The sequence below is a fragment of the Oreochromis aureus genome, linkage group 8 (assembly GCF_013358895.1).
Source record: "Oreochromis aureus strain Israel breed Guangdong linkage group 8, ZZ_aureus, whole genome shotgun sequence".
Classification (NCBI taxonomy): domain Eukaryota; kingdom Metazoa; phylum Chordata; class Actinopteri; order Cichliformes; family Cichlidae; genus Oreochromis; species Oreochromis aureus.
This window is the reverse complement of record NC_052949.1, coordinates 19,877,221-19,903,649: the sequence shown is the minus strand read 5'-3', so window position 1 is coordinate 19,903,649 and position 26,429 is coordinate 19,877,221. Positions and strand designations below refer to the sequence as shown.

At 43.0% G+C, this 26,429-nt stretch overlaps 1 protein-coding gene across 1 annotated transcript in view; it reads left to right on the top strand.

Moving 5' to 3' along the window:
• LOC116319827 (SH3 and multiple ankyrin repeat domains protein 1-like) overlaps nucleotides 1-25,703 on the top strand; it is a 47,269-nt gene extending 21,566 nt beyond the window's left edge. Inside the window, exons 7-31 of the mRNA XM_039616448.1 lie at nucleotides 386-457; nucleotides 537-645; nucleotides 754-905; nucleotides 1,614-1,781; nucleotides 2,086-2,127; nucleotides 2,746-2,862; nucleotides 2,968-3,045; nucleotides 3,193-3,259; nucleotides 3,460-3,635; nucleotides 3,809-3,939; nucleotides 5,958-6,097; nucleotides 6,439-6,552; nucleotides 7,053-7,131; nucleotides 12,906-12,988; nucleotides 13,139-13,263; nucleotides 13,959-14,094; nucleotides 14,253-14,333; nucleotides 14,738-14,746; nucleotides 14,934-14,960; nucleotides 15,051-15,107; nucleotides 16,065-16,186; nucleotides 18,870-18,996; nucleotides 19,086-22,320; nucleotides 22,419-23,315; nucleotides 23,597-25,703. Of these exons, the coding sequence (XP_039472382.1) occupies nucleotides 386-457; nucleotides 537-645; nucleotides 754-905; nucleotides 1,614-1,781; nucleotides 2,086-2,127; nucleotides 2,746-2,862; nucleotides 2,968-3,045; nucleotides 3,193-3,259; nucleotides 3,460-3,635; nucleotides 3,809-3,939; nucleotides 5,958-6,097; nucleotides 6,439-6,552; nucleotides 7,053-7,131; nucleotides 12,906-12,988; nucleotides 13,139-13,263; nucleotides 13,959-14,094; nucleotides 14,253-14,333; nucleotides 14,738-14,746; nucleotides 14,934-14,960; nucleotides 15,051-15,107; nucleotides 16,065-16,186; nucleotides 18,870-18,996; nucleotides 19,086-22,320; nucleotides 22,419-23,315; nucleotides 23,597-23,648 (6,396 nt within the window). The 3' untranslated portion in view covers nucleotides 23,649-25,703. The remainder of the gene's footprint in view (nucleotides 1-385; nucleotides 458-536; nucleotides 646-753; nucleotides 906-1,613; nucleotides 1,782-2,085; nucleotides 2,128-2,745; nucleotides 2,863-2,967; nucleotides 3,046-3,192; nucleotides 3,260-3,459; nucleotides 3,636-3,808; nucleotides 3,940-5,957; nucleotides 6,098-6,438; nucleotides 6,553-7,052; nucleotides 7,132-12,905; nucleotides 12,989-13,138; nucleotides 13,264-13,958; nucleotides 14,095-14,252; nucleotides 14,334-14,737; nucleotides 14,747-14,933; nucleotides 14,961-15,050; nucleotides 15,108-16,064; nucleotides 16,187-18,869; nucleotides 18,997-19,085; nucleotides 22,321-22,418; nucleotides 23,316-23,596) is intronic.
• The last annotated feature ends 726 nt before the right edge of the window (nucleotides 25,704-26,429 follow it).

Genomic DNA, 26,429 nt, shown 5'->3' with positions numbered 1-26,429 from the left:
GCACGCAAACCGCTCATTTGCATCACTTTGCTTGCGCTTAAATTATCATAATTGAAACATCACATCCAACTTATTACATTGTGAGGCTGAAGATTTAACCATTTTTAGCCTTTTCCCAAAACGTAAAAACAAATCCGACTCAAATATTTTAAAGAAGCCAATTATGGAGTCATTCTAGCGACTCTGAGTGGGAGAACAGATCTCTGGAAACAGCGAGCGTTCAGCAACATCTGACAAGAATAATGGTGCTTTCTCTGAACTACGGTTTCACAGCACAAATTGTAATCATTTTGTTATATCCTCCAGTGTAGGCTGTCACCGAGAAACTGAACAGCGAAGTACTATTATCCTCATTTTCATGTGTGCTATGTTTTCTGGTCTTCAGTTTAGGTACAAAACCAGAGTCTATAAACAGACCAATCTGGATGAAAAGGCTCTCGCTAAACTCAGCACAAAGGTATTTCTTTTTTTGTGTGTTTTTTGAACATTGTTGTTTGTGCTTAATTGCATTCAGCAACATCTTTCCCTACATTCAGGCCAGTCTGAAGAAATTTCTGGATTACATTCAGACCGGAGCAATAGACAAAATGGTAAAAGTCCTCGATAAAGGTCTTGATCCGAACTTTCACGACCCTGACACCGGAGGTGAGTTTCTAATAAGACAGTTTTACCTTTATTCTTTTGCCTGTAATATTTAGCAATATCAAGAGCATACGAGGGTGAACTTTCATTCTCACCTTCTCTGTGGGTCAGAAACCCCCCTCACTGTGGCCATGCAGTCTGGCCTGTCGGTGGAGGGCATCAGGATCCTGGTTCAGGGCGGCGCTCACTTGGACTTCAGAAGCAGAGACGGCATGACGGCCCTGCACAAAGCTGTTAGGGCTCACAATCACGCTGGGCTGGTGGTAAGGGCTAAAAAAGTTAAAGTCACACACATGCAGAGCACAAACACACTCAAGTAGAGCGGGTGGTGTGGACAAAATAAATTAAAACGGAATAATGATTCTAATTAAAGGATAAAAGCAAAATAGCATAAACGCCCCATGGAAACAGGCTGTTACCTTTGAAGATAATTACAGAGGTGGGTCACATGATAATAATTTCTAAGTGGTTTTCTCTTGGCTTTATGTCTCTTGCATTCTTATTGGTTAGTGTACACTTGTGAGCGCTGGTCCTTTTCTTTGAATAAACTACAAGAATTTTCCTCTTTTGTAGTTCTGAGAATTGCCTCAGCTCAGTTTAGTCACACACCAAATGTTTTGTAATGTGTGTAATTGTGATAACATTTCTTTCTCTTTTCTTTTTTTTTTTATTATTATTATATAGACAACACCACCTCCACCATACACACACATATACACCCCACCTCCACTCATCGCAATAACTTTGTATCACATGCACTTGTGGTACATGTGATGTACTTATATAAGAAACTAAACTGTAACATTTCATATTCCTGTTGCATTCTTTTAGTATTTGATTTAATAATCGCTGTGAAGAAAATCATTAGTGTTTTTCTATTAAGCCTGTGTGATATTTTACTACTCTACACATTCATACACACTTGGTTAAAATAATCCTTGTTCTTTGCCCTCCGTGTGTCAACTTGCCAGGCTCTCTTGTCCCTCGGAGCATCTCCAGACTACAAAGACCGCTGTGGCCTGACCCCGCTGTACCACACTGTGCTGACAGGGGGTGACACTTCCTGCTGTGAGACCTTGCTCTATTACAGGGCAAAGCTGGGCACAAGGGACGAGAACGGCTGGGACGAATCCCATCAGGTAAGCTTAGATTTCTAATCAGCTACAAATGCAAATCAATCACTCTGTGCGCCTCTTTGCAGATTCCCACGATTCATAGTTTTCATCATGTCTGTTTCATCATAGTTAAATCACGTCTGGTTTCTGTCTCCTTCATGTTAACTTAAGCAATGCACCAACATTTCCCTTTCTTATCTATGTGACTGATGCGATCCACCATCACCTTCAGTGTCTCTCAGCGTTTTCTCACACCTCTCTCCTCCCTGCCTTCCTCACTCGTCTCTCCATTCTCTCTCCTTCCTCCCCTCCTTCTCTCTCTCCATAGCACAGGGATGAAGAGGAGTTTGGAATGGAAGAAATACATAAGGTACCCTTCATCCCACCATCCCTTCATCCCTAACAGAGAGCCATGCTGTGACTATTACGTAAATAAACCAAAAGGGAATGAGGTGACCACACTGTTTCCTCGAACCTGTTCACGTCTTGCTCATCTTGAGATGAGTCCAGTGCAGAAAGAGCATTGTATCTTAGCTCTTTCTCTCGGCGTAGATATGTGTGCATTGCCTACATTATGTCTCTGTGACATTCTGGGAAATTTGTGTTTGCACTGCGAGCCGGTTGTCATGGTATTTTATTTTGGTTTTGCCGTGCTCTGTGTTTTCTTTACTTTGTACGTATCTTGTGATATTTTAATCCCTGCAGAAAAATATGAGGGAACCTCTCAGGCTGCTGAAGGCTCATTTCTGTCGTTTTAATGGCTTTTGTTCCCTTTCTTTTCCACTGTGGCGAATTGTAATTTGCTCTCACCTCTTTGTTTTCTGTTAGAGTACTGTATGACACAAGATTTCCCCTTCCCCTATTTTTCGAATCTCTCTTGCACCATCCTCTCCTTATCCCATTTGAAAGCATTCTCTTTAGTTCAACTTGTGTCCTTCTATACTTTATAATACTGTGGATATTTCTATTATACTCTTGACATTAAAAGGCTTGCCAGAATGGCTTTGCACAGCACTTGGAGCATCTGCTGTTTTATGGGGCAGACACCACTTCTCAAAATGCCTCAGGGAACACTGCGCTTCACATTTCTGCCCTGTACAACAAGGCAAGTATGGCAAAAAGATCCCTTATTAAACTATTATTACCATAATGTTTACTGTTATTTCTTCTACAGATGTTAACCGATTCCTTTTCCTCTCTGAATCATCAGGAAAGCTGCGTCCGTGTTCTTCTGTACAGGGGGGCGAATAAGGAGGCAAAGAACAAGCATGGTCAGACCCCGTTTCAGGTAAATGTTTTAAAAAATAATCCAGAGTTTTGAGGAACATGTTTTGCTTTTTTTTTATTATCACGTCTGCAGAGTGAAATTGCATTTGTAGAGCAGCTTTGACCTGCTGGAACAAATAATATTTCAGTTTGTCTTCATTGTTTGCAGCTAGCTGTTTTGTCTGGTCATTTTGAACTCGGGGAAATCATCAAAAACCACAAAGACTCTGATATAGGTAAGCTTCCCTGGCAACTCTTTCTTCTGCAGGGACTTTCAAGCGTCACTTCCCAACACCTGTCTGCCTTGCTCTTTCCCAAATATATAATCTCCTTCCCCTAACAATGTACCTGTTTTCTCCCTCCCTTTCATCCTGTCACACCTCACATATTCACCTGTACCGTCACACCAAACCTCTGCATCATGCCATGTCTTCAGTGCCGTTTTTGGAGTCACCAAAGTTTGTTCCAAAGCGAAAAGAAAGTTCCCACACACTGCCCCTCCCTTTGCTTCATTCCCACCCCCTACTGCGTGCCAATAGCGATAACACCATGACCCAGTCTGACCCTCTGGCCCTGCCCAACAAGGCTGCGACCAATCCCAACCCAGGACAGGTACTGTCCAGCATTAGGTGGATGTCCATGTTTTGATCTTTTGTAATCGTATCTCGCTTGATTATTCTCTTCATCTGAAATGATCAATACTAGATAGATAGATAGATAGATACTTTATTAATCCCCAAGGGGAAATTCAATACTGACGTTCTCCGTGGGGCTGTTTTTTGCAGGGCCATCGCAGGGCCTCAGTGGGTATGCGAAGCTCCAGCAGCCCCAGAACTCGTACCCGTTCGCCCTCCAGAGGGAGAGGAGGCCAAAGTGACACAGAAGAGAGGCACAGGCAGCCACGAGGCAGACAGGGGTAAAGAAGCCTGCTGGGATCTTAATCTGACTAGGTCCTTTCAGGCCATCCAACAGCAGGAAGTCAGTCATCTCCAATTATCATTAGCTGCATGCAAAGAAATTACTATTTATGTCTCAGATGCATACCGTTTACTATTTGCAATTGCAAGAAGGTCACATTTGTTTATATGTGGTATAAATGGACATTTTTGTGTAAACAAAAGACATTTAGGATACATTCACTTTACCATAAAAAAAAGGTTTAAAAATGTAACAATAAATAATAAGAATTATACACAAAAAAGACTTAGATAGGCACACAAGTTCTTTATGTTATGGTTAGCAACTATAAAAGAAACTAACAATCTCATGATGTTAATGTGTGCATATTTACTATTGTCTATATTTACCCCACTAAAGAGGTTATGGCTTTGGTAGCATTGCGTGCGTGTCATTTTTTTCCGTCTGTAAACACAATAAAGCGAAACATTTTGTATGAATTATGATCAAACTTTGTAGGGATGTAGAGTGGGGTCACGTTACAATTCATTATAATTTCGCTTACATCCACCAAAGTCTTCAAGGTAAAAAACAAAGTGGATAAAAAGCCTTAAAACTTAGAAACTATCGTTCTAATATAATAAATGTGTATTGTCAACATACCAAAAGTAACATATAAAGATTTAAAATATCATGTTACATTTGACCTCCGACCTCTCTTTCAAGGTCAATAGATTGATCTGAAGATCAAAGTGATAATAATGCCATATAGAGCTATTATAAATTATGTGTCCTACTTCCATTGTTTGTATTGACAACATAGACAAATAGGGATTCTAAATATCACTTTACTTCAAACTTCTGACCTCTTCTTTAAGGTCAAATAAGGTCAAAGTTTCATAAAATGTTTTTTATCTTTAAAACTGTGCTTCAGATTCTACTGCCTTTGTTTGTACTAACAACATTTAGGAATATCACATCTCACATTTACACTTCACATTCTTTCAAGTTGACCTCAAAATGTGTCATATCTTTAAAGAAGGTATTGTCAAGAGAAAGACAATGAGCTCCCTAGTTAGTTAGAAATATTTCTACCATGTCCTGAATCACTCAGAACCTACACAGACATACTGTAGTATAATACAACGTCTCCTTGTGATTTTTATTGCACTAAAAACTACTTAAAGTATGTTTAAAAAACAAAATGAATAGATGCAAATTAAAATTTCATTCCCTTAAAAGTGAATACTGCCCAGAGAGTGAGCTGTCTTGGCGGAGGTTTGTACTCTTGTTTGATTTGTGTGTTAGAACTAAAAATAAGTGCAGCAGCATCCCATTAGAACTGAATGTATTTTGCTGGTTACTGACCAGCAAAATAGTACTGCAGTACAGCGCAGTAATGACCAATATCATAAACTGGTGTGATAATGAGCCCTGCCAGACTGGTGACCTATCCAGGCTGTACCCTGCCTCTTGTCCTATGGCAGCTGAGATAGGCTCCAGCATGACCCTGAATTGGATAAGTGGAAGAGGATGGATGGATGGATGGATGGATGGATGGATGGATGGATGGATGGATGGATGGATGGATGGAATCCAAAGCAGTGACTCAACCACTGGACAAAAATGAAAGAATAAATCCCTGGTGATAAGAAAAAATTAATAGTACTTGATGCATGTGATGTCTCAAATTCTGAAATATAGTGACAGAAATTTATGAAGTTAAATGTTAGACAAACTATATATATAACTAATATCATTAGTTTTGTGTAAAATGAAGGGAGGGATCTGGTTTTGTTGACTGAAATTGTCAGAACTTTCTACAGTATGCACCTGTCATGCTAAATACTAGACGCTGTTGTGTAAATACACCAGCACAGATAAAAATCTTACTGTTGGTATGACAGATTAGCATGAGTCAGCTGTCTCTGATGTGGCCTGACAGGCTGTATGTTGTCTCATTTGTTTTTCCACAGTGTGCCACTCAGTCTTATCTCTTGGTTTTCTAATGCACTCTCTGCACTTCTCTCTCTGCAGTGCGACCTCGGCGGGCGGCGGCGGGGGTCAGATGAAGCGCATGTACAGCGCAGTTCCAGGACGAGTGTACGTGGCCACTCGTGCCCACTCTGCCAGTGGAGACCGAGAGCTGTCGCTGAACAAGGGGGACAAAGTCAAAGGTGAGAGAAGCCCAGAATTTTCACATGTTGAACAATTTATACTCTGCTGAAAGAAGCTAACTAGTGGAATCGTGTCATGTTATTGTTTAACCAGGCAATATTTGAGTCCTAGATAATTCTTTGTTATATAAATTTCTAGTCATACTGCTGCGATATAGTTTACTGAGATGTAGATGAGAAGGATCAGCATCCCAGTTCATCACAACAAAAATGTTCTTAGCTACTGTCAGTGGACTGTACAATGCTATGATTAAAAAAACAATAGCTAAAGTTGAGTAAGAGCATATTTAAGGATGAATTTTCTGAACAGTTCTATAAATATTTCTGTCCTTTTGTTTCAGTGTTAAGTGTAGGAGAGGGTGGATATTGGGAGGGAACAGTGAAAGGACGCACTGGCTGGTTTCCTTCGGACTGTGTGCAAGAGGTAGCGGCTCCCATCAAAGACAATCGACCAGGTGAGATAAGCACCAAATTGAATGTTCTGGAGACTGATTGTAAAGCTAACATACAGCAGTGCTGTGCCTGATGGGAGAAGGCAATTACTCATTCATGTTAAGTATGTCAAAAGGTGGGTTAACAAGACACACACACGCACATATAGTACATGGATTAGTGAAGGGACAAGCTGGAAAACGGGTTGCATATTTCCTTAGGCTGGAATTATCTTTTAAACTGTTGTAACACCCACATGTCACACTCATGTTCAGTAGTTGGTGCTTTCGGTAACAACCAGTGCTACATGCATGTGCAGCAGAGTTATTCACTTGTCTTCTATTTTCACAGCTGCTCACACAAGAAGCAAACCATATGCCACGCTGAAGAGACAAAAACAGGGTGTAAATGCATTTGACTGCTGACGACACAACACTTCAGCACAAAGACAGAGAAGGTGTCGTGACGGTAGCTGAATGTTTGAATTGGACATATGTTTTGCCTGCATGTGCCTTCCTTGCAGAGACGCGCAGCGAGAAAGCCAAGAGGAAGCTCTTCCGTAACGTCACCGTTGGAGCCTATGATGGCACTGATGGCCCCAGGTACAAAAAAATGCTGCTGTGACTTTCATATGCTGTGCAAAAAGGGTAGTAGTTGCTAAGCGAGATGAGGTGGAAAGTGCTTTAATCTATCAGGAAATCAAGTCTTAAAATCAAATTGTGGTGTTTAATCTGGATTACACTATCCTTTTATTCTTGGATGCTACTAGAGTAGCTTTGCTTGATTCAAAGCTCAAAATAATCCATATTTATCCTATTCTGGGTCTTGTTCCAGCACCTCAATTCATCCATTATCTCAAACAAGCTCCTTTAAGGCCTTTTTGAGCTTTCTATCCTTGAGCCAACTTTCTTCTGATTTGCTGCAAAAGAAAGTGGGTGGGTGACACTTTTGTGCTCAGAGCCAGAGCTGTGTGCCTGAGATGACCATATTGGGGTTTTCTGATCTCAATGATCTAATCTAGATCCAAGAGTAGAGAAAAACTTTATAACACAGAGGAGTAGAGCAGTCTGAAGTCAGAGCTTTTGGCTCATGTGGATCACAGCAAATATGTTATATGGAAAAAGTGACCTGCAGATTACACCTACAGGAGCTGCTTAGCCATGGAAACCCATGCTACGAAGCTCCAAGGGTAGACTGATGTGCCTATGTTCATGCAAGAGAAGGTTTGGTACTCTGCAGTTATAATGCAGTTACAGCATATGCGTGTCAGCACTCGGTGACCCCGGTCTACAAATTTACGTAGCTGTGGTTCTGAAATGCACACTCAAATTCAGCAGACTGTGTGGCTTGGTGTGGCAACACCAATGAAATCACCTGAGTTCAAAGATTAACAGGTGTGGCCTGATGCTGTTGTCCATATTTTGTATGCTGACCTTATTTTTAGATCTTGGGTCATACTTAATGTGAGCATCAGTCATTGTAAGAGTTTTTATATGACAGAAAATAACAAAATGCATAATATGTCCACTTTAAAGTCTAAAGTGCTGTAAATTTCAAGTTGATAGTGTTTATTCTGAGCTGTCCCCAACCTCCCACAAAGTGCATGCTGGTTTTAGGAAACAGAAAAAAAAAAATTAATAAAATAATATTAATCTAATCCTGATTGGCTACAGCCTCCGACGTGACTCTAGTTGTGGATTGCCACTTCAGTGTGGGCAGCAAGCAAACTGTTGCAAGGCAAGACTGTGAGGCCGGTCTAGGTGATTGAAACAGTCATCACAATGCTGTTTTATAGTTAAAGGGAGGTTCTTATGCACGAAGCATGTGTGCACACTTGTTTCCCCTGCTGTGCTTTCAGTCTTCCTGCATGCTGTGTGTTTAATGTGTGCGCGTCTGTGTGTGTGAGTTCTCGGCAGTTTTCTGCCGATCCTGCACAGCACTTGTTCTCTATTGTGCTATGTGAACGCGTCAACGCTTAAAAAGAACAAAGAGCAGCCGTGTCATTTTTTAGCTCTGCCCCTTTTTAACTCCACGACACAAATGCGTTTGTCTCTTTGATTCTTCCATCCACATACTCTTGTTGCTCACATTCACTGAGAGCAACAACGCTGTAATAAAGGAAGAGTTTCTTCTGAAGCAGCAACCTCATCCCTTGGCATCGAAGGGTGTGTGTTGTGAAGCTGTGTATGTTTGCTTAGAGTTGGTGTGCATGTGAATGTGAAAATGCCTACGTCTTTGAGTGTACATACATCATTCTGCTGATGAGTCATGAGGAGGCTGAAGCACCAAGTGCTGGTTAGATCCCTGGGCTACAGCGAGAAGGACTCACTGGTCCCCCGTCTCGGGGTTTTATAGCTGCTAACGCATTACAGCTGACATTGCCCTTGTGCTGAGCAGATTTCAGTGTCATTCAAAAAAAAAGGAGGCATTCGCTTTAATTCAGATGCGCTTGTGTTCCAAATGGAAATAGCAGCCACTGGGGTTACATTACCTATGCTAAGTTGGTTAAGCGTAATTGCAGAGCTGTGGTGAAGTGGTGCTCAATTAAGAGCAAGGTGATCCGGAGCATGTTCTGTCACTGCAGCTGGGCATTTGGGAGAATGTCAATTACTATTTCAGAGAGAGATGGAGAGAGGGAGAGTGTTTGTTAGCCTGTGTGGTGATGACAGCTCGGTTTTAGAGGATAGGAGGGAGTGAGAGCAAAGTTGGCAAATGTGTGCAAGATCAAATCCAGGGTGGGAATCAGCTGTTAGCATATCTGTGATTTACCAGTTAGTGGATGTGAAAATGCAAGCGCTGTCTCTCCCCGGTGTTGCCTCACATTTGTACCCATCCCCCGCATCCCCTCCCCACAAACCCAGCTCTCCGTCTCCCCCTATTTAAAAACCAAACCCTCTTCTTGCCATCCACCAGCACGCACACACACACACACACACACACACACGCACGCACACACACACACACACACACACACACACACACACACACACACACACACACACACACACATCCTCTCCCTTTTGTGATAGTCACTGGTCCTCTCTTCCTCTCTCCCCATCTTTCTTACACATTGTCTTTCTCTTGTCTGAAGTGCACAGGGTGCAGATCATCGCGCTCTCTCTCCCTTCTCATCCCCCACCTCTCTCGCTCGCTCTCTCCTCGACTCTCGCGGCTCTCTCCGGCTGAGCTCTCGCTGGAAGACCGGGAGGAGGGAGGCAGGAGGAGGAGGGAGGAGGAGGTGGTGGAGAGCGCGCGAGAGAGGAGGGGGGGACATGGCAATGGGGGGTTGCGGAGAGAGAGATTTCTCTCTCTCCCTCTCTTCTTCGTGGCCGTCACTGGGCCCCAGAAACAGGAGCGTGTGGTTCATTTACAGGTAGCGGCTGTTTCCTCATTCATTGGCTGGCTATGGATGTGAGGAGAGGACAATGGAGAGAGGGGAGAGGTAGATGATGCTATTGAGAGGCCGTGCCTTTTCAAAGACAGACTAATAAGCTGTGTATTCTGTGTGTGTGCGTCTTTGAGTGTGCGTGTGCGAATATGTGCGTGTGCGTCTTAAATCTGTATTGTTCCTATGCATGTGTATATCCGTGGTACAGAAGTGGCTATTGAATGGAGACTATGCAGCATGTTTATTTCTGTGTCTTCCTCCCGTGCGTTTTTGAACGCTGTGTGTGTGTCTGTGTGTGTTTGTGTGTGTGTGTTAGTGCATGAAAGAGAGCACATATTGATGCATTTCAGTCAGACAGTGTGGGTGTATTTCATTCTCTTTGAGTCATGATTTCTGTAAGCAGATATTTTTAATTCACCAGGACTTCCCATACATTTCTGTTGCTTTAAAAACGCCATTGTCACATCCCATATCATTTTTTCAATGTATCTCACTGTATCATTAGAGACGTGTGGTATTTTTACTGTACTGGGAAAGTCAGTAAATTGAAAGAGTGTTTTTTTTTTTTTTCTTTTTTTCCTCTAATGTGGGAAAAGCGCTCATTTCTCTGCATGGTTGTGTGTGTGCGTGCTTTTTTCTTGATGTGAGAATGCATGCGACTATATACACTGAATCAAATATATGTGGCTTTCACATATAAGTGTGTATGTCATAGCGCTCGCTGTGGGAGTGTCTCTCCTGCACATTTATCTGTGTGCTTTTCATCAGTCTACCATGTCTCCATCCATGGTGTGCGCGCGCGCGTGTGTGTGTGTGACTAAACATCTGTCAAGTGCTTCACTTGTGATGTGTGGGTAATGTCTCCACATAAGCTATGTATTTGCATGTACATTCAGCAGGTGAATGGTTAAAAAAGCTCCCTTTTTTTCTCAGTGATTGTGGATAGAAGAGAGGATGACTCAGGAGGGTACATAATAACTCTAGTCTCTAGTAGGCTTACAGCTTTATTCCAGCCAGTTCACTGAGAGTGTGCCCTGCTAATTAACCAGGGACGTTTGTGCTTTTTATGGTCCTGCTTGGCTGGGCCGTGGTGGACTCTGTAGCAACAGACGAGTTACACAGCTTTACATACGTAAAGGGAATCAGGTGTGTTACTGTAAGCCAGCAATGCAAATTAGAAACCCCCAAAAGACCAACAGTGGCCGTGCCCCCCTCCCCGTTATCCTTATACAAGTAGATGGATGAAGAGCCCGATGGATCTGTCCACCCACTCTGTGTTACTTTGATCCTCAGAGAGGGAAGGCATGATGGAGGACAGGGTGAGAGAAAAAGGAATGAGGTGTGAGGAGCAGATGGCTGGAAGGCGGCTGAGCGTTGGCGAAACAGTAACATTGATGGAGAACACACAAGGGATGGACCTCACTAGGGGAAACTAGCGATCGTCTGTTCAGTGCTAAAGTTACGGCTTCATGTCAAAGTCTGGATCCTCAAGCCCGTCAGCCAACGCTCATGAGTCCACCGAACCCAGGTTACGCAGGCACAGGCAAAACATTATTGTTTGCGGGGTTATATGCATAAGAACTAAGTACTGAGAACTCGCCAGACATTTAAAAAAACACAAACAAAAAAACCCCCCACCACATCTGCTGCCTAAAACCTAAAAATTAATTTACATTTTGTCCCTTTTTCATGGTAAATTATTTTTCATACGTCCCTTTGTGAAGGCAGAGTTAGTGTGCAACCTTGTAGCCAAAAAAATCCTACCTCTAGTCAGTACTTATCATGTACTTATCATGAAATAAATAGACAGTTTATTTTAACTACCCATTTAAAAGAAAGATGAACAAAACAGCTTATTTCCTGGAAAAAAAATTCTGTCCTTGAGCCTACCCGGAGCAGTTTTAGTATATGTTTTGGCAGTCAAGCTATCACTATAAATAAGGACGATTCTTCAACCAGGCTACACTTCCTGTTCTCTCACTGTTCTGCCATTTTTTTTTTCTTTGGGAAATCAAATCCTTTGATTTGATTTCCGTTGGAGTGTCAGTTTGAGTTAACTCAAGCAGCACAAACTAACACAAAAAATGAGCTGCCTGTGAAAGAAATATCTGGAATTCCTCTTTAATCATACAACTCTGCTCAAGCCCCGGGCTCTCTAGCAGGGGCAGGGTGAATTGACATTGTTAGAAAGTCAAGTCCAGAAATGACTCATGAGATGTGGCTGTGTGTGGCAGTGTGGAGTCCATTTAACTGGCCCTGTATTCGAGAAAGTGTTGTAAAGCAGCCTGGCCAAAACGTCCCAGACATGGTAATAGAATAATGAAGGAGCTTGCTGAGCCACTACTCAAGCCGTCTCATAATAAGATTGCATCACCAAAGCCTGTGATCGATGTTTCTGTCTTCTCGGACTGTAGTCTTTGAGCCAGTGGAGCTGTTTGTGGTGGTGGGGGGTAGATTAGAGGCCCGTCTGACTTCTTGTACATAATTTGAAGTGTCATGTATGACCGGTAGTGGTTGCGCAGGAGTCGGTGAAGCAGTATCCTTGCAAAAGCTGCCAGAGGCGGTGAAAGCTAATGCAGCGATTTGGGTGCATTTGGAAGTTTCCATTATCAGTGGATGTGCACATTTTTCTAATGTGCTGTTCCCCCTGGCCCAGTGCTTGTCAGCTCTAGCTGGATTACTCCATAGTATGGAATGTCATCTCATATACAATTCCTCCCATTGTGACACTAACTGTATCCCCGCCATCAACCCTCTTTTGTGCACCAGAGCTTTTTGTATGACATCCACAAGCCCAAGTATCTTTTGCTGCAGTGTGATTTCAGAATGTGTTGCAGTATAGCTGTTTTCCACATTTAGAAGATGCATTAATTGCATGACCGTAACACTTTTCTTCTACTAGACAATCATATCTTCATCTCCAACTCTCTCTTTTTTTTTTCCACCCCGTCCCTTCATTTCATATACCCGTTCTCTACTTTTTTCAAGTGACTACATCATTAAGGAGAAGACTGTGCTCCTACAGAAGAAAGACAATGAGGGCTTTGGGTTTGTACTCAGGGGAGCCAAAGGTGAGCCTCTTCTCAAAGTTCATCACGTATTGCCAAGGATTTCTAAGTCTTGTTAGTTGTTCAGCCAACATTTTAACCTCTCAATTACTGCATAATTATCAAATCCATGCTCATGTTGTGGTGAACTTCTTGTTTTGTTATCATCTACAGCTCAGACTCCCATAGAGGAGTTCACTCCAACGCCAGCATTCCCCGCGCTGCAGTACCTGGAGTCTGTTGATGAGGGGGGCGTGGCGTGGAGAGCGGGCCTGAGGATGGGGGACTTCCTCATCGAGGTAACCGGCATGTTAACTGAAGCTTTACTTTTACTTTCAATTCAAGACCTATGAAGAAAGAAGTAGTTTTGTAAAACAGAAACTGGGGTCATATGTTCATGTATTATGCAACAAACATAAGAAGCTGCAGGAAACACGTTACAACAGTGTTGTTGTTGTTTTCTTTCAAAAATGCTAATGCTTTCTTCGCTGTCTGTTCACTGATTGTTTGTTCCTTTAAATATGTGCAGGATATGATGCATTGATGCGATTATTTCTATATTTCTCCTAAATATATAATTTGCATTTTAGTTATGGTCATTTGGAGGCTGCTGTGCTTGTAGTTGCTGCAACTCTCTGGCCTTTAAGAGTTCCTGTATGTTCCCTTAAAACCCTGGCACTAAAAATGGTGATTGTCAAACCTTTGTTACAGCTGACAGAAGCTGTTCATTACTATTCAACCTAATATGAGTCACTTATATAGCTGCCCAAGCTTTTGTAACTGTTATTAAGTTGCAGCTTGACTTGCTGGTGCACCTGTCCAGAAACCAGTAAGATTTATGTTTTAAACCACACAAGAAAGCCAAATTGTCAAAGTGAACCACTGGGTAAGAGGAGACAATGCCTAAAGTGTGCACTCCAAACTGTCTCAGGTTTTTCATCCACTCTGTGCGACTAGAGTGGATTTTTCATTCTGTTCTGTGTTTGTCTGTCAGGTGAACGGCCAGAATGTGGTGAAGGTTGGTCATCGGCAGGTCGTCAACATGATCCGGCAGGGCGGCAACAGTCTCATGGTGAAAGTTGTCATGGTTGCTCGAAACCCTGAGCTGGAGGACACTGCTCGAAAGCGAGGTACTAGTCAGATTTTCGTCTTACCCATTTGCATTCTGTGTTTACCACGTGATGATTAAGCTGATTGCATGTTTACGTCAACCTGAAAGCCTGTTGCAATGGGTTGTATACAAGAATTCTAAACATTAAATCTGCATTTGGCTGGCTTCCCTTGGCAGCCCCTCAGCAGACAAAAAGACTGACTCCTCCTGCCATTGCCCTGCGCTCCAAGTCAATGACATCAGAGCTGGAAGATATGGGTAAGACGAAAGAAGGGACAAAGCGCAAAAGCATGAGTTCTGGGGGTCACATTGAAAAAGCTTCTTCTGGGGTGGGTTAGCAGCTTTTCTGCAGGAGGATGGTATAGTACTGTGGTACTATTAAGGAAACACAGCATTAAATATTAACCAAGTTGATGCAGAAAGCCAAGAAAATTATCCAGAGTGGTGCATTTTTTTTCACTAGCAACAGCTTCATGGGAAGAAGTCTTTTGATTCATTTGCACTTATGATGTTAGCCATGAAGAAGAAAGGTGGCAATTAAACAGTGAGGTTAAGCGATATAAAAGCAACGGCATGTTGTAAAGATGATACATTTAAAATGTCATTTGTCATAAACAGCTCTGTTTTCTCTCTTCTTTTCAAACCAAATGTGCTGCATGCAGTGGACAAAGGTGGGAGAATCACAGATTTGTGTGCTCTCATGATCATTTCTGTCCCCATCAACATCCCTATCATCACATCAGCATTCACACCATCACATGTGTCTGAGTATGTATTTCATCTCTTCATCTGCTTTACACACTTCGCAGAAGTTCTAGTCACACCTAATTTCTCTTTCCCCAATTACGCGTGCAACAGCTGCCTCTCCGTGGAAAAAGAAAGCAGGTGAGTATCAGTGTTATCATCACCCCTATCAGCCTCTGAGCTTTAATTAAAAATCAGTCAGTTTGATGTCTTTTTTGCTTATTTTTCCAGAGTACGAGTCCTCTCAGGGTCCTGATAAGAAGAGGACCGTCTATCAGATGGCTTTAAGTAAGAAATCACTCTCACTGCTCTTGTGATACTGTAAGAGGGTGTTTAGATATGTTAAAGGCACAGTGCGTAGTTTTTTGAGGTTATTTGGTCTGTGATTGTGACTTCCAGCAAACTGATATAGCTGCATCATAAACTGCTCATAGGAGCAGAGTCCATCTTGTATACAGTGGCTGAGAAATACAGTGGCTCTTTCAAACTACATATGACCATTTAACATCTGTACATGTATACTTTTATCATCATTTTCTCCACCTCCTGCACCACTGGTCTCTCCTCCCTCACATCAAACCTCATCATCTGGATTGAAGTCACATGAAAATGATCATAAACCTGCTTATTTATTCCCAGTCACTTTTTGTCACCACATTAGATTTGTGAACCTCCCGTCTCAGGGCAGCTGACAATGAGCCAGCTATACAACAGCAGCTCATTATAAGCTAACGCTATGCCAGCTAATGTTGGGCTGGAGTGTCCTAAAAATATATAGTACATTATAAAAGTTTGATTATATTATACAAAATGTATGATAGTTTATTTGCTAAGTGTCCAACAGCATTAGATCCACTTCAAAGGAAGTTTCGTTAACACTAGCTAACAGCAGCTCACCTCAGTATCGCTGTCACTGGTCAGAAGTGACCATCACTGACTCATCAGACTCATTTCAGAAAGCTTTACAGCCTCATCCTGAGAAAATAGATATGGACACATATTAATGACTGAGGTAACCAGTGGACTGATGGCCTTCATTCACTAGAGAAGAGCTGTTGTCCCACAGTGCCACTGTAGCTAGGGTTGTGCTAGAGGTGAAATTTTACACACTGTACCTTTAAGGACAGAGGAGTAGGATCACTGAAATCTTCCTTTAGCTTCTACAGCTCTTCCACTACTCCTCTGTCTCCTTATGCCCTGACTTACGCCTTATGTCTTATGCCCTCTGCTCTGTCTGTGTTTTAGATAAACTGGATGAAATCTTGGCTGCCGCCCAACACACCATGACATCAGACAACCAGGGCCAGAGAGGTCATGGAGGCAAGAGGGACCGAAGCAAGAGTATTGTTCCCAATGTGTCCAAGGAGGTACTGTTGGGAATTGTCAGGAAATGGTCCTAGTTGAGGTCATTCCTGTAGCTGATAGATTTTTAAGCACATACATGTCAACAAGTTATTAAAAGGGGCCTTTAATGCTCATTTCGACCTTTGTTTTTTGTTTTTGTTTTTTATCTTTTTTGTTATTCCTGGATTATACTAACATTGCTCTGCATGCGTCACAGTTCATATAAGAAAATCAAGCTATTCCTATTGCCTAATTTGGACCCCACCCTTTTTAATTCTTTTGGGCACAAAATCAAAGATTTAAAAAGATGCTGGAAATATTCCTCAGACGTTCTTCTGATGACCTCTGTTGGGTTACGTTTGCGTTTGTATCACCTCAAAGCACTTCTCATCTGACTTGTGACATCGACAAGGCATTTTTTGCCCAGAGAAGTGCCGCTCACTGGATGTTTTCTCTCACTTAAATCTCCTTTCTTCTCCATTCTGATGCCCAGTTTGACCTTCAGCAGGTTGTCTGGATCATGTCCATGTGCTTAAATGCACTAAGTTGCTGCAATGTGATTGGCTTGACCTCGACTTAAGGAGCAATTTTAAATATAATCACCCTTCCTTTCTTTATACTTTGCTTCTAAAGAGCTAGACATTTTTGTCATTTTTAATGTGGTCTTGAGCAGAACCAATTTTCAATTGTATCTTTGTGAATTTTGTTACTAGCACACTGCCAAATTATCAAAAGTTCCCATTTGTTCTGAATTTGCTATGAAAACTGTTCATGTTTTTTTTAAAAAAGGAAGTGTGTCCTTAAAAAATGTAAAGAAACTGGACAAGTGGAGGACAAAAAAAACTATCTACTGCACATGAACAGTATCTAAAGCCCTTTTTCCATTAGTACCTACTCAGATCGACTCGCCACAGCTCGCCATGGCTCGACTTGGATCAACTGGTTTTCTATTACAACTGAGTACTACCTAATGTACATGGACGTTGTCATAGAAACGCATCCAAGCTTTCTCTTTTCTCTTTCTCTTTGTCTTTGTAAGTGCCCTTTCTCACTGTCCCTTTTCCCTTCTGTTTTTCCTTTCCTTCCTCTCTTTCTTTCTCCCTTTCCTATCCCCCAGTCATGTCTGTCCCATCTGTAACAACTGAAAATAAAATAAATAATAACAACAAAGTTTGATCAAATGGACCAATACGGCAATGCCATGATGATCCATTTGGCAAAATAAATCCATTTGGTATCCTTGTTGGTCTTCAGACAACAATTCTGACGGCTAAAGAACCAAATGGGACAGAAAAAAAAAAAAAAAAAAAAAAAAGAAACGCATCCAAGCATCCCGTGATGTAATTAATATGCCACATGAAAGCTACAACAAAGGTGGATGTCGAGGTAAAATATCCCCGCTGAAAACTGTGGCGAGTCGATCCGAGTAGGTACTAATGGAAATGGGGCTTTAAAGTCATGTCCTTAAAAAATGGGGGGAAAAATCCATCAAACATCTGACACAGGACCTAGGAGCTGCATCTGGACCTTTAATTGCTCCATCTACTGTTTGCTTATCATCAGAAATGGTCTTAAGTTTTAAGGAAGGCAAATACAGAGAAAATTTTGCGTGTTATGGATCCAAAATTGAAAATTTTGATTCAGTATGTATGGAGGAGATCAGGGAGAGGTACAACAGTGAGTGTCTACAATGGAGCCTCTGTTAGGATTTATTTCAGCCAGTGTTGTCTTGTCAAAATCGATGAAATTATGAATGCAGAAAAGTACCATCAGATTTTTCAGAATACCATCTGGAAAGCATCTAATTGCCAATGGCTTCATTTTTCAGCATGAAAGTGGGCCCAAACATACTGTCAATGCAAACCTGGATAGGAAAACAAATTATAGAACACACTCAGTCATGCATTGGATTCCCCGAGGCCAAGCCCTCAAGATGATCCCACAAGAAATCTTGAAAGAGAATGGAACAAAAAGTTCCCAGCATCCAAAGAAGAGTTGTGAATGTCTTTTAAAAGCCTGGAGAACTATTCCTGAAGACTACTTAAAGAAATAACAAAAAAAGTTGTTGAATACTGTGTTGGAGAACAAAGCTAATCATACTAAATGACCTTTCAAACTCATTAGAATTGTAAAAACTCTTTTCGCCTTCTTTACTGTATTTTCATCTATCGATTTATCTATCTTTAAATATATATAAATATATATACACACACACACACACACACACACACACACACACACACACACACACACACACACAAACAATTACTCAACAGCTATTTCACCCTCTCAGATCTTCTCCACTGCTTTAGCACATACAGTATTTAGTCATGGAGGTGACTAATACCAACAAAAATAATTCAAATCTATAAACCAACTTGGTCTTTAGCTCTGTGTGTTCTCCTGCCCTCGCTGCACTTTAGAGAAAATGATTGACTATTGACCACCCACTCCAAAACATTTGTTTAGTGTGAGTCAGGTTATGTCCATTCATCTATACTCTGCTGGCTAATGTACTGTTACTCAGACTTATTGTTTTTTCTGTATTGGATTATTCTGCATATATCTACTCAACAACAGCCAACATCAGTTTTATTTGATTATATCTAAATTCCTGTTGCATTTCTTCTCTTTATAGACCTTCTTCATTTCAAATTCTCATTCGTTCTCTTTTACTTACTTTTCAATTTTTTTTGGTACCTGAAGCAACCATATGATCAGCAGTCATCACTGGCAATGGTACAAGCTGGACCTGGTTTTGACTACAACCAAGCTCATTTTCAACCAGGCCACGGTCCCCAGCATGCAGTCATGATGCGTCAAAAATCTATTGGTAATGTCAGTTCTTATTAAGAGATTTCTGCCAGCTCAGTATAGCTTCTTCTTGTAAATGTTTCTAAAAGTGTGTGATCTTCTTCTTAGGTGTAACAGAGGAGGAAAGGCAGTACCTTCACCCACCTGCTATGAAGTTAGCTCGCAGCCTGTCTGTGCCTGGACCAGAAGAAATCCCCCCACCCCCTAACACGTCTGCTCCAGAGCCACCTTTATCTGCAGGCCCTCATCCGGGTAGAGGACCTGCCATGCCAATCCCCCCTGTATCTCAACCCCACTACCAGCTCCACTCTCAGCCAGGGCATCCGTCTCAAGCTGGCTGGGAGAGGGCAGGACCAGGTGTAATGAACCAGCAGGTCATGGTTCCCACGCTTCGCAGGCAGTCAGAAGGAGTGTGCATCAGAGAGCCAGAGGCGCCCAGGAGAGGTGGTGGCAAGATGGGAGGACTAAGGAGAGGCTACAGCAGTGCTACACCCCCAACAAGTGCTAAGCCTAAGGCCCAACAACAAGCACCCCAGCATCAACCACCTGTGTCCAACCGGGATCAGAGTGGAGGAGTTGGCAGAGGGGTGGCAAGGAGGGGAGGTCGGGGAGCTTTGATGAAACAGTCAAAAGTGGAAGATGGTCTGAGACAGCATCGAGGAAAAGGAGGTGCAACCAAAGAGAAGAGCTCTATCCCCATCCCCACCATCATTGTCAAAGCGCCCTCCACCAGTAGCAGTGGTCGAAGCAGCCAGGGTAGCAGCATGGAGGCTGAGCCCTCCCAAGATGTGGAAGACCAAACCTCTGGAGAGGCAACCCCAGACAGCCCTAATGCCAGCCTGCCCTCACCACTCACCTCTGTGCCACCTCAACCTCCAACATCGACTTCTTTGCCTTCATCAACTGTTGCCCCTTCGGTTTCCTCACAGCAAAACCTAGAAAACTTGGATTATAGTTCAGCATTTGGTACAACATTCGCAGGTGGAGGAGCACGCAGGGAAAGGGAACGCTTTCGAGATATGAGGAGAAAGAGTGCTTCTTTCTTCCTCTCATCAGAGGAGGACATCCAAGGGGAAGCAGGAGGTGGAGCTGGAGAGGGAGGAGGAATACAAGGGGTGCGAATTCAGCCTTTACAGGGCTCACAAATGGAAGTGCCCACCCCTCGGCTTCGGCCTTCCAAGTCTATAGATGAAGGCATGTTTTCTGGAGACAACTACGTCAGCTATTCCAGCAGCATGCCCCCAGCTTTTGGCCTGCCTGAGTATTCTTCCCCTGTCATCAATCAGGATGGCCAGCCTAAGTCAGCTCCCTCAATGTATGGCACCCAGCCTGCTACTACCTTCATTCACCCACTTACCGGGAAGGTTCTGGACCCCTCATCCCCTCTGGGATTGGCCCTGGCTGCAAGAGAGCGAGCTCTAAAAGATGATCGCAGGACACGACGAGAAGACAGACATTTTGGCCGGCAGCTTTCCACAGTAGGAGCCTTCCCCACCCCTGTTCAGACTCCAACGCCTTCCCTTTTTGCAACGCCAACGCAGTCGGCCTACACTTCTCCAGTATCTCTCCACCTAAGTTCCCCCACCACTACCACCTCTCCTGCATCTCTGAGCCGGCCACAATCACCAAGGATATTACGTTTGGGAGGGGGAGGTGGGGAGCGTGTGGAAAGAGAAAAGGAGGGAGGACCCAGGGAAGGTCTTAGAGTTCGCTTCTCTGAAGACAGAAACAGCCAATATTCAACTCAGTATTACCCACAAAGTCCCAGGGAGCGAGAAAAGGAGGTATATGACAGCAGGCCTGCTCCACCCATACAGCCTCCTCCCCCACCAACTCAACCTGCCCCCCGCAGACCTTCCTTCCTTCAGATGGAAAGCACTCCCAACACCAGCTACATTCCTCAGTATACTGTCCCCACAGCCCCTTCACAAGCACACGAAGCAATGGAAGAAGCTAGGGCAGGAGCGGGTGGAAATTTAGGACTGATGGTTTTGCCTCCACCAGCTCCATCAATAGACGCAGATGATGAGTTTGTCTTCGCAGATCCCTTGCCCCCTCCTTTGCAGTTTGCTAATGGTAAGAATGAGAGGGTCCGGGAATTTTCTCAACATCGTCAACACCAGGGTCAACATTCTGTTTCTGCTGCTCCACCCGCCCCACCTCCTCCCCCATCCCCCAAGACCTCAAATCCTCCCCAACCCACTTCACAGGGTGGCGACTCAGCTACCTCCAGCCTTACTTCCTATGACAGTGAAGTGGCCAACCTCACGCAGTCAGCTCTCTCTCCATCTTATCCATCCCCACAGATCTTTCCCTCTGCCTCCACCTCCATTACCACCACCACCACCACCTCTGCTGCTTCTCTGCCTCCTACATCACTGCACAGACCCCAGCCCATGTCCCATTCTCACCCCTATTACAGCAGCCCTAACGACCCCTCACTAGGTATTCATACCCCAGCACAGGACAGAGGCACTGCCACCCTCACCACTACCATGACCTATGCTACCACGACCATGACGGCAACTGCTGCTGCCACCACCACCACAACTTCTCCAGCATCCTCTGACTACAGTATAACTATGGCTGGGCCCAAGGCTGGCTTCACCACAGGGGGAAAAGCGGCTGACCACACTCATCAAACTACTATTATACACAAGAGCGGAGACTGGCAAGAAGCTGTGGTGGATTCTGGAATTGAAGAGCTGGACAGTCACAGTAGCAGTGACCACCATTTAGAAATGCTGGGACTCAGTGGGCTAAGAGGAGAGAGAGGAGGGGTTGGAGGAGATGGGCGAGGAGGAGAGGGAGAGAAAGTCAGTGAACATCAGGATCCTTGCACAACCTACTCAGGTGGGCAAACATTTGAGGTGCACAGCGCCAAATTGGCAAATCCCGTGTTTCCGAAGATGACTCATTACAAGGAGGGTGGAGGGAGGGGCCCATCTGTAGCACTACGTAGGCAGAACAGCACCAATCCCGCTCCTTTGCAGTTACACAGACAAAACAACCCAGACGACGCCGGTATAGATGGAGCATTTTCAGATGAAAGGAAGCACAAGCAGAGTCGATCCAAGATGGAAGACGGCTTCAGCTCTGCCCTGGCTGCCTGTTTAGAGAGGCCCATGGACACTCGATCGGTGGGCTGGAGTGATCTTGGGGAACACGAGCAAGCTGGAATCCAGAGAGGCGGTATGGTTTTGGATGGCCGCAGAATTCACTCACCTCTTTCAGGTGTGAAAGCCAGCATCATCAATGAACTAAGCTCCAAGCTACAGCAGATGAGCAGCATGAAGAGCATGGATGAGTGGAGCCACACTCCAAAGTCTCCCACCATGCATAGGTTTGCTTATTTTCACCTCTTCCTTGATATTATAACTAAATGAAACATATTTGATAGTGTGAATTAAATTTTACAGGATAATTTTATTTGTCTTTTAGGTATTCAGCGGATTACAGTGATGCTTTTCATAGTCCTCCCACTGGACGCTCGACCTCACCGCTGCCCACTTCCTCCCCACAGCATCGTCAGACCCTGACCCCCAACCTCTCGGCGACACCTTCTGTCTCGCCCTCACCTCAAGTCCCAGTTCAGCGCAACTGGACCCGATCCCCTTCTCCACAAATGCCCTCGTCCCCAGTTCATTCACATCCTCCCCATTCTCCAACCTACTGCCCATACCCAACGTCACCTAAGCACAGGTCCAAGATGCGCAGGCAGACTTTTGATTTTCCGTGCAGTCCTACTAAAGAGATGCGGTCTTCAGTCGCTCGACGTCGGGCTCCCAGCCCTCTTATCTATAACACTGAACAGCAAAGCCCCACCCCTCCCAGACCCTCCTCTCTCCCGATCCTTCCAAGCACACCCGTCTACAGCAACCCATTTGAGTTTCCCGGGCCCCTTACTCCTCCTTCTCCTGGCATCCCTCTAGGAGACCCCTACAAAGCTTCAACTCCTCCACTGTTTTCCCCATCTGGTGTGCCAAGTCCAAATCCCTTGCTTGTCTCCCGTTCACTCTCCCCCACTCATTTTCTCTCTGGAGCCTCTTCCCCCATGCATTTACCACCTAGCCCTTCCTGTCTCAACTATCCCCATCTCAATCCTCCTCCTCCAACTAAACCATTTGCCATCAAACCCCTACCCTACTGGACCAAGTATGACGTGGCTGACTGGCTGGCTTATCTGAATCTGGGTGAACACAGAGAGCGTTTTATAGACAATGAGATAGATGGATCGCATCTGCCTTCGCTCACCAAGGATGACTTCTTGGATCTAGGAGTGACACGTGTGGGGCATCGAATGAACATCGAGAGGGCACTGAAGAAACTCACTGACAGGTGAGGGAGGACTAACAGACTCTGGAAAACAGAGAGGCAACGAGGTCAAAAAGAAGCACTGGATGATGAAGGAAAGTCAAAGAGTCTCATTACTTCCATGCAAGTTAGCTCAACCATCCCCTTCCTTCATTAGAGGCATATAAATTGATAAGGTCATCCCATCTTCTCTCCATTCCCTTCTCTTTCACTTTAGTAACTTAGTCATATCAACCTTAGTTGTTCCATCTTTTTTAAGTTTCCACCCATTCTTATTCTTTGATTTGGCCTCCTTTTCTTCCCAGGCGGCTCTCTTCTCCTTTGCATGTCAGTACTTCTCCCCGAGACACAGACTGAGAGAATGAAGTTGTGATTCAAAGATGAAAAAGAGGGAAAGAAATGAAATGACAAAGATGATCAGTAACAGAAGACTTGCAAGAGAAGAACAGTGGACAACAACAGCTTGCGTTGAACTTGTTCGAATCCATGGATATGTGGAGAAACGTGTTGTCTTGCACATTTGTTTTAGAGCACTGGATTGAAATTTGTAGAACTATTGGTCAAAAGAGGTGATGAAGAAAATAAGAATTTCTAAAGATAATGCTTTTCATCTGAAAATATACTTTAAAACTTTTGATGGACAGGCATTTAATTAACACACCGTTTTGTGCTGTAAAAGAATAAACACACATACGCACTTGCACTCATATTCTCACACACACTGACAGATGGATTCTCACACCATCTGCTGCTTTGCAGCAATGAGAAAACTTGAGTCTGAGTTCAAAGAAAAAGTTGCAAAGTTGCTGCTTAAAGGGTGAAGCCCAATTAAATGTTACTGATTATGTCTGAGCCAGAAACTCTGGTAAAAGCAGAGGGCCATATCCTAACATCAGTTTTGTAGCTTTAAGCAGATCAGAGTATTGATGGCTGCGAGTACTGGAGCCAAAGTCAGAATGTGGGAGAAAGGCTTTTTTTTTTTTTTTTTTTTTTGTAAATGATGATAGAAGAAAAGATAAACAACCACAGTACTGTTTTATATATTTGCCATTTTCCCCCAAAGGTTGCCCCAGTATGCTTTGTATGTATGTACTTTGCAAGCGCTAAATATATCTTCCATGTTAAACTGAATTCACTATTAGTAGAAACCATTTGTTTTGTACTAAGTGCTGATTGCAATCACTCATTTCAAACTGGTCAGGGTATTTCTAATTGTTGGAATCAAAGTTGTGAAAAACGAGGACAGAAATTTGAAAAACTGTTGTTGTTAAATTAATCTTTTTATTGTTGTCTTGATTATTCTGCAGAAAGGAAATGGCATATTAGAAATGAAATGGTTAGCATGTCATTTCAAACCATGTTTCTTAGACTTTTGGTGTTTACTGGCCATAGCACAGGTCAAAGGGTGGCTCCATCCTCTACCATGCCATAATGTTGAACGCTCTCTCTCTCACACAGCAGGTGCAGTGATCAAAAAGGGCTTTTTACTGCTTCTGTCTGCCTGACTTCCTCAACCTTAAGCCTCTGTGAGTCCGTGTGTGTCTGATTTTGTGCGTGTGTGTGTGTGTCCGTCTGCCTGCGTTGGTAGTCAAATGCTTTGCCCCCTGAGCCCCTTTCTTTCTCTAATGCCTTTTTCAAAATGTATTTATAATGCTCAGAAAGCATTGTTTATCTTTTCTCACCAGATGACAATCCAAATGTTTCACTGTTCCACACACATTACCCCTCAGAAAGAAAAGCTCTGACTCACTTTTAAAAGGGATTTTTCTGCGATAAACTTAAAATACTATGAGTGTTGCATAGAGGTGAACATGAACATCCTGGATTTTGTTTTTAACGTGCCAGTTTAGCCATTTGCAGTAAAGTCAACTGTAAGGCAAAAACACATCATTAATAGCTCTGTATGTAATGATGATGATGGCAACGACAAAGATAACATATAAAAATATAGTATAATAAAGATTATAATATTAAGTATGTTAACATTTTAAGAATCTCCGTCTTCCAAATAGTGTGGGCAAAATTCTTTGAAGCTTTGTTTTGTTTATGGTTCATTTTGGGTTTTCTGTAAATGCTTTCTATACTGCTCGCCCTGTGGTGACCCCTGTGAAGCTGACACGTTAGTATACTGCATATTTTCTACATGTGAGTTTAAAATTACGGCTCTGTATTCTTATGACGAGTTGCTATCACATTATGGTCGAAAAGGAGAAAGGATTGAGCAGTAGTGTAGAAAGCATTACATACTATGATTTAAAAGAGCATTTTAGGTCTAGTGAAATGCATAATGACTATGACTACATACAGTTTGAGCATAAGTATGCAGAGATAAAAGGTATATATAAATATATAAATATATATATATATAATTTTTGTTTTAAATAAAATACAGTATACTGGTAAACAACATGATAGAGGTACAACTAAGGTGTTGAAATAAATGCTAAAATAAACTATTGCCCTGTTGTGATTCTCATTTCATGTTGGATTCCCTCTTCTGACAGATTCACATAATGATCCAATTTCAAGTGCAGTGTTTGAATTGAGTCATTTGGCAGCAGCTCGTCTCAGCCCTAGGGTGGTTGAACACAACATTGTTTTCAGGTCCAGGATTGTTTTCCCATCAGGCTCAGTGAGCTAATAGGACAAAAGTTTAGAGCGCACGGATAAGAAGAAGATGAGATGGCTTAATTCAAAGCAAACACTGGCTGCATTCATGCAGCAAAACGAATGATGCCCGTGAGGCATGAAGAACAATGCAAAACAACTTGAAAGAAATGACTGTTTTCTACCATGGTGGTCAGTTTAAGGTTCATGGGAGAAAACTGTAAATGTAATCGTGTTGATTTTTTTGTGCGAGTTTTCCAATTTTTTCTCTTCTTTTTTTGTATTTCTTTTTGTTGAGTTTTGCACACAATTAGGAAAACTACCAAGGATCGGTTTTCTTTGTGTCATAAAGCCACAACTGTTTTCTTCTCACGGGGATACTTTTAATCGAAATTATTCAATTAAGTTTATTTTTTATAGCACCAAAGACGCTCCAAAAATATAAAGAAAAGACCAACAATCAGAGGACCCTCTTGAGCAAGAACATGGTGACAGTGGGAAGGAAAAACTCCCTCTTACAGGAAGAAATCT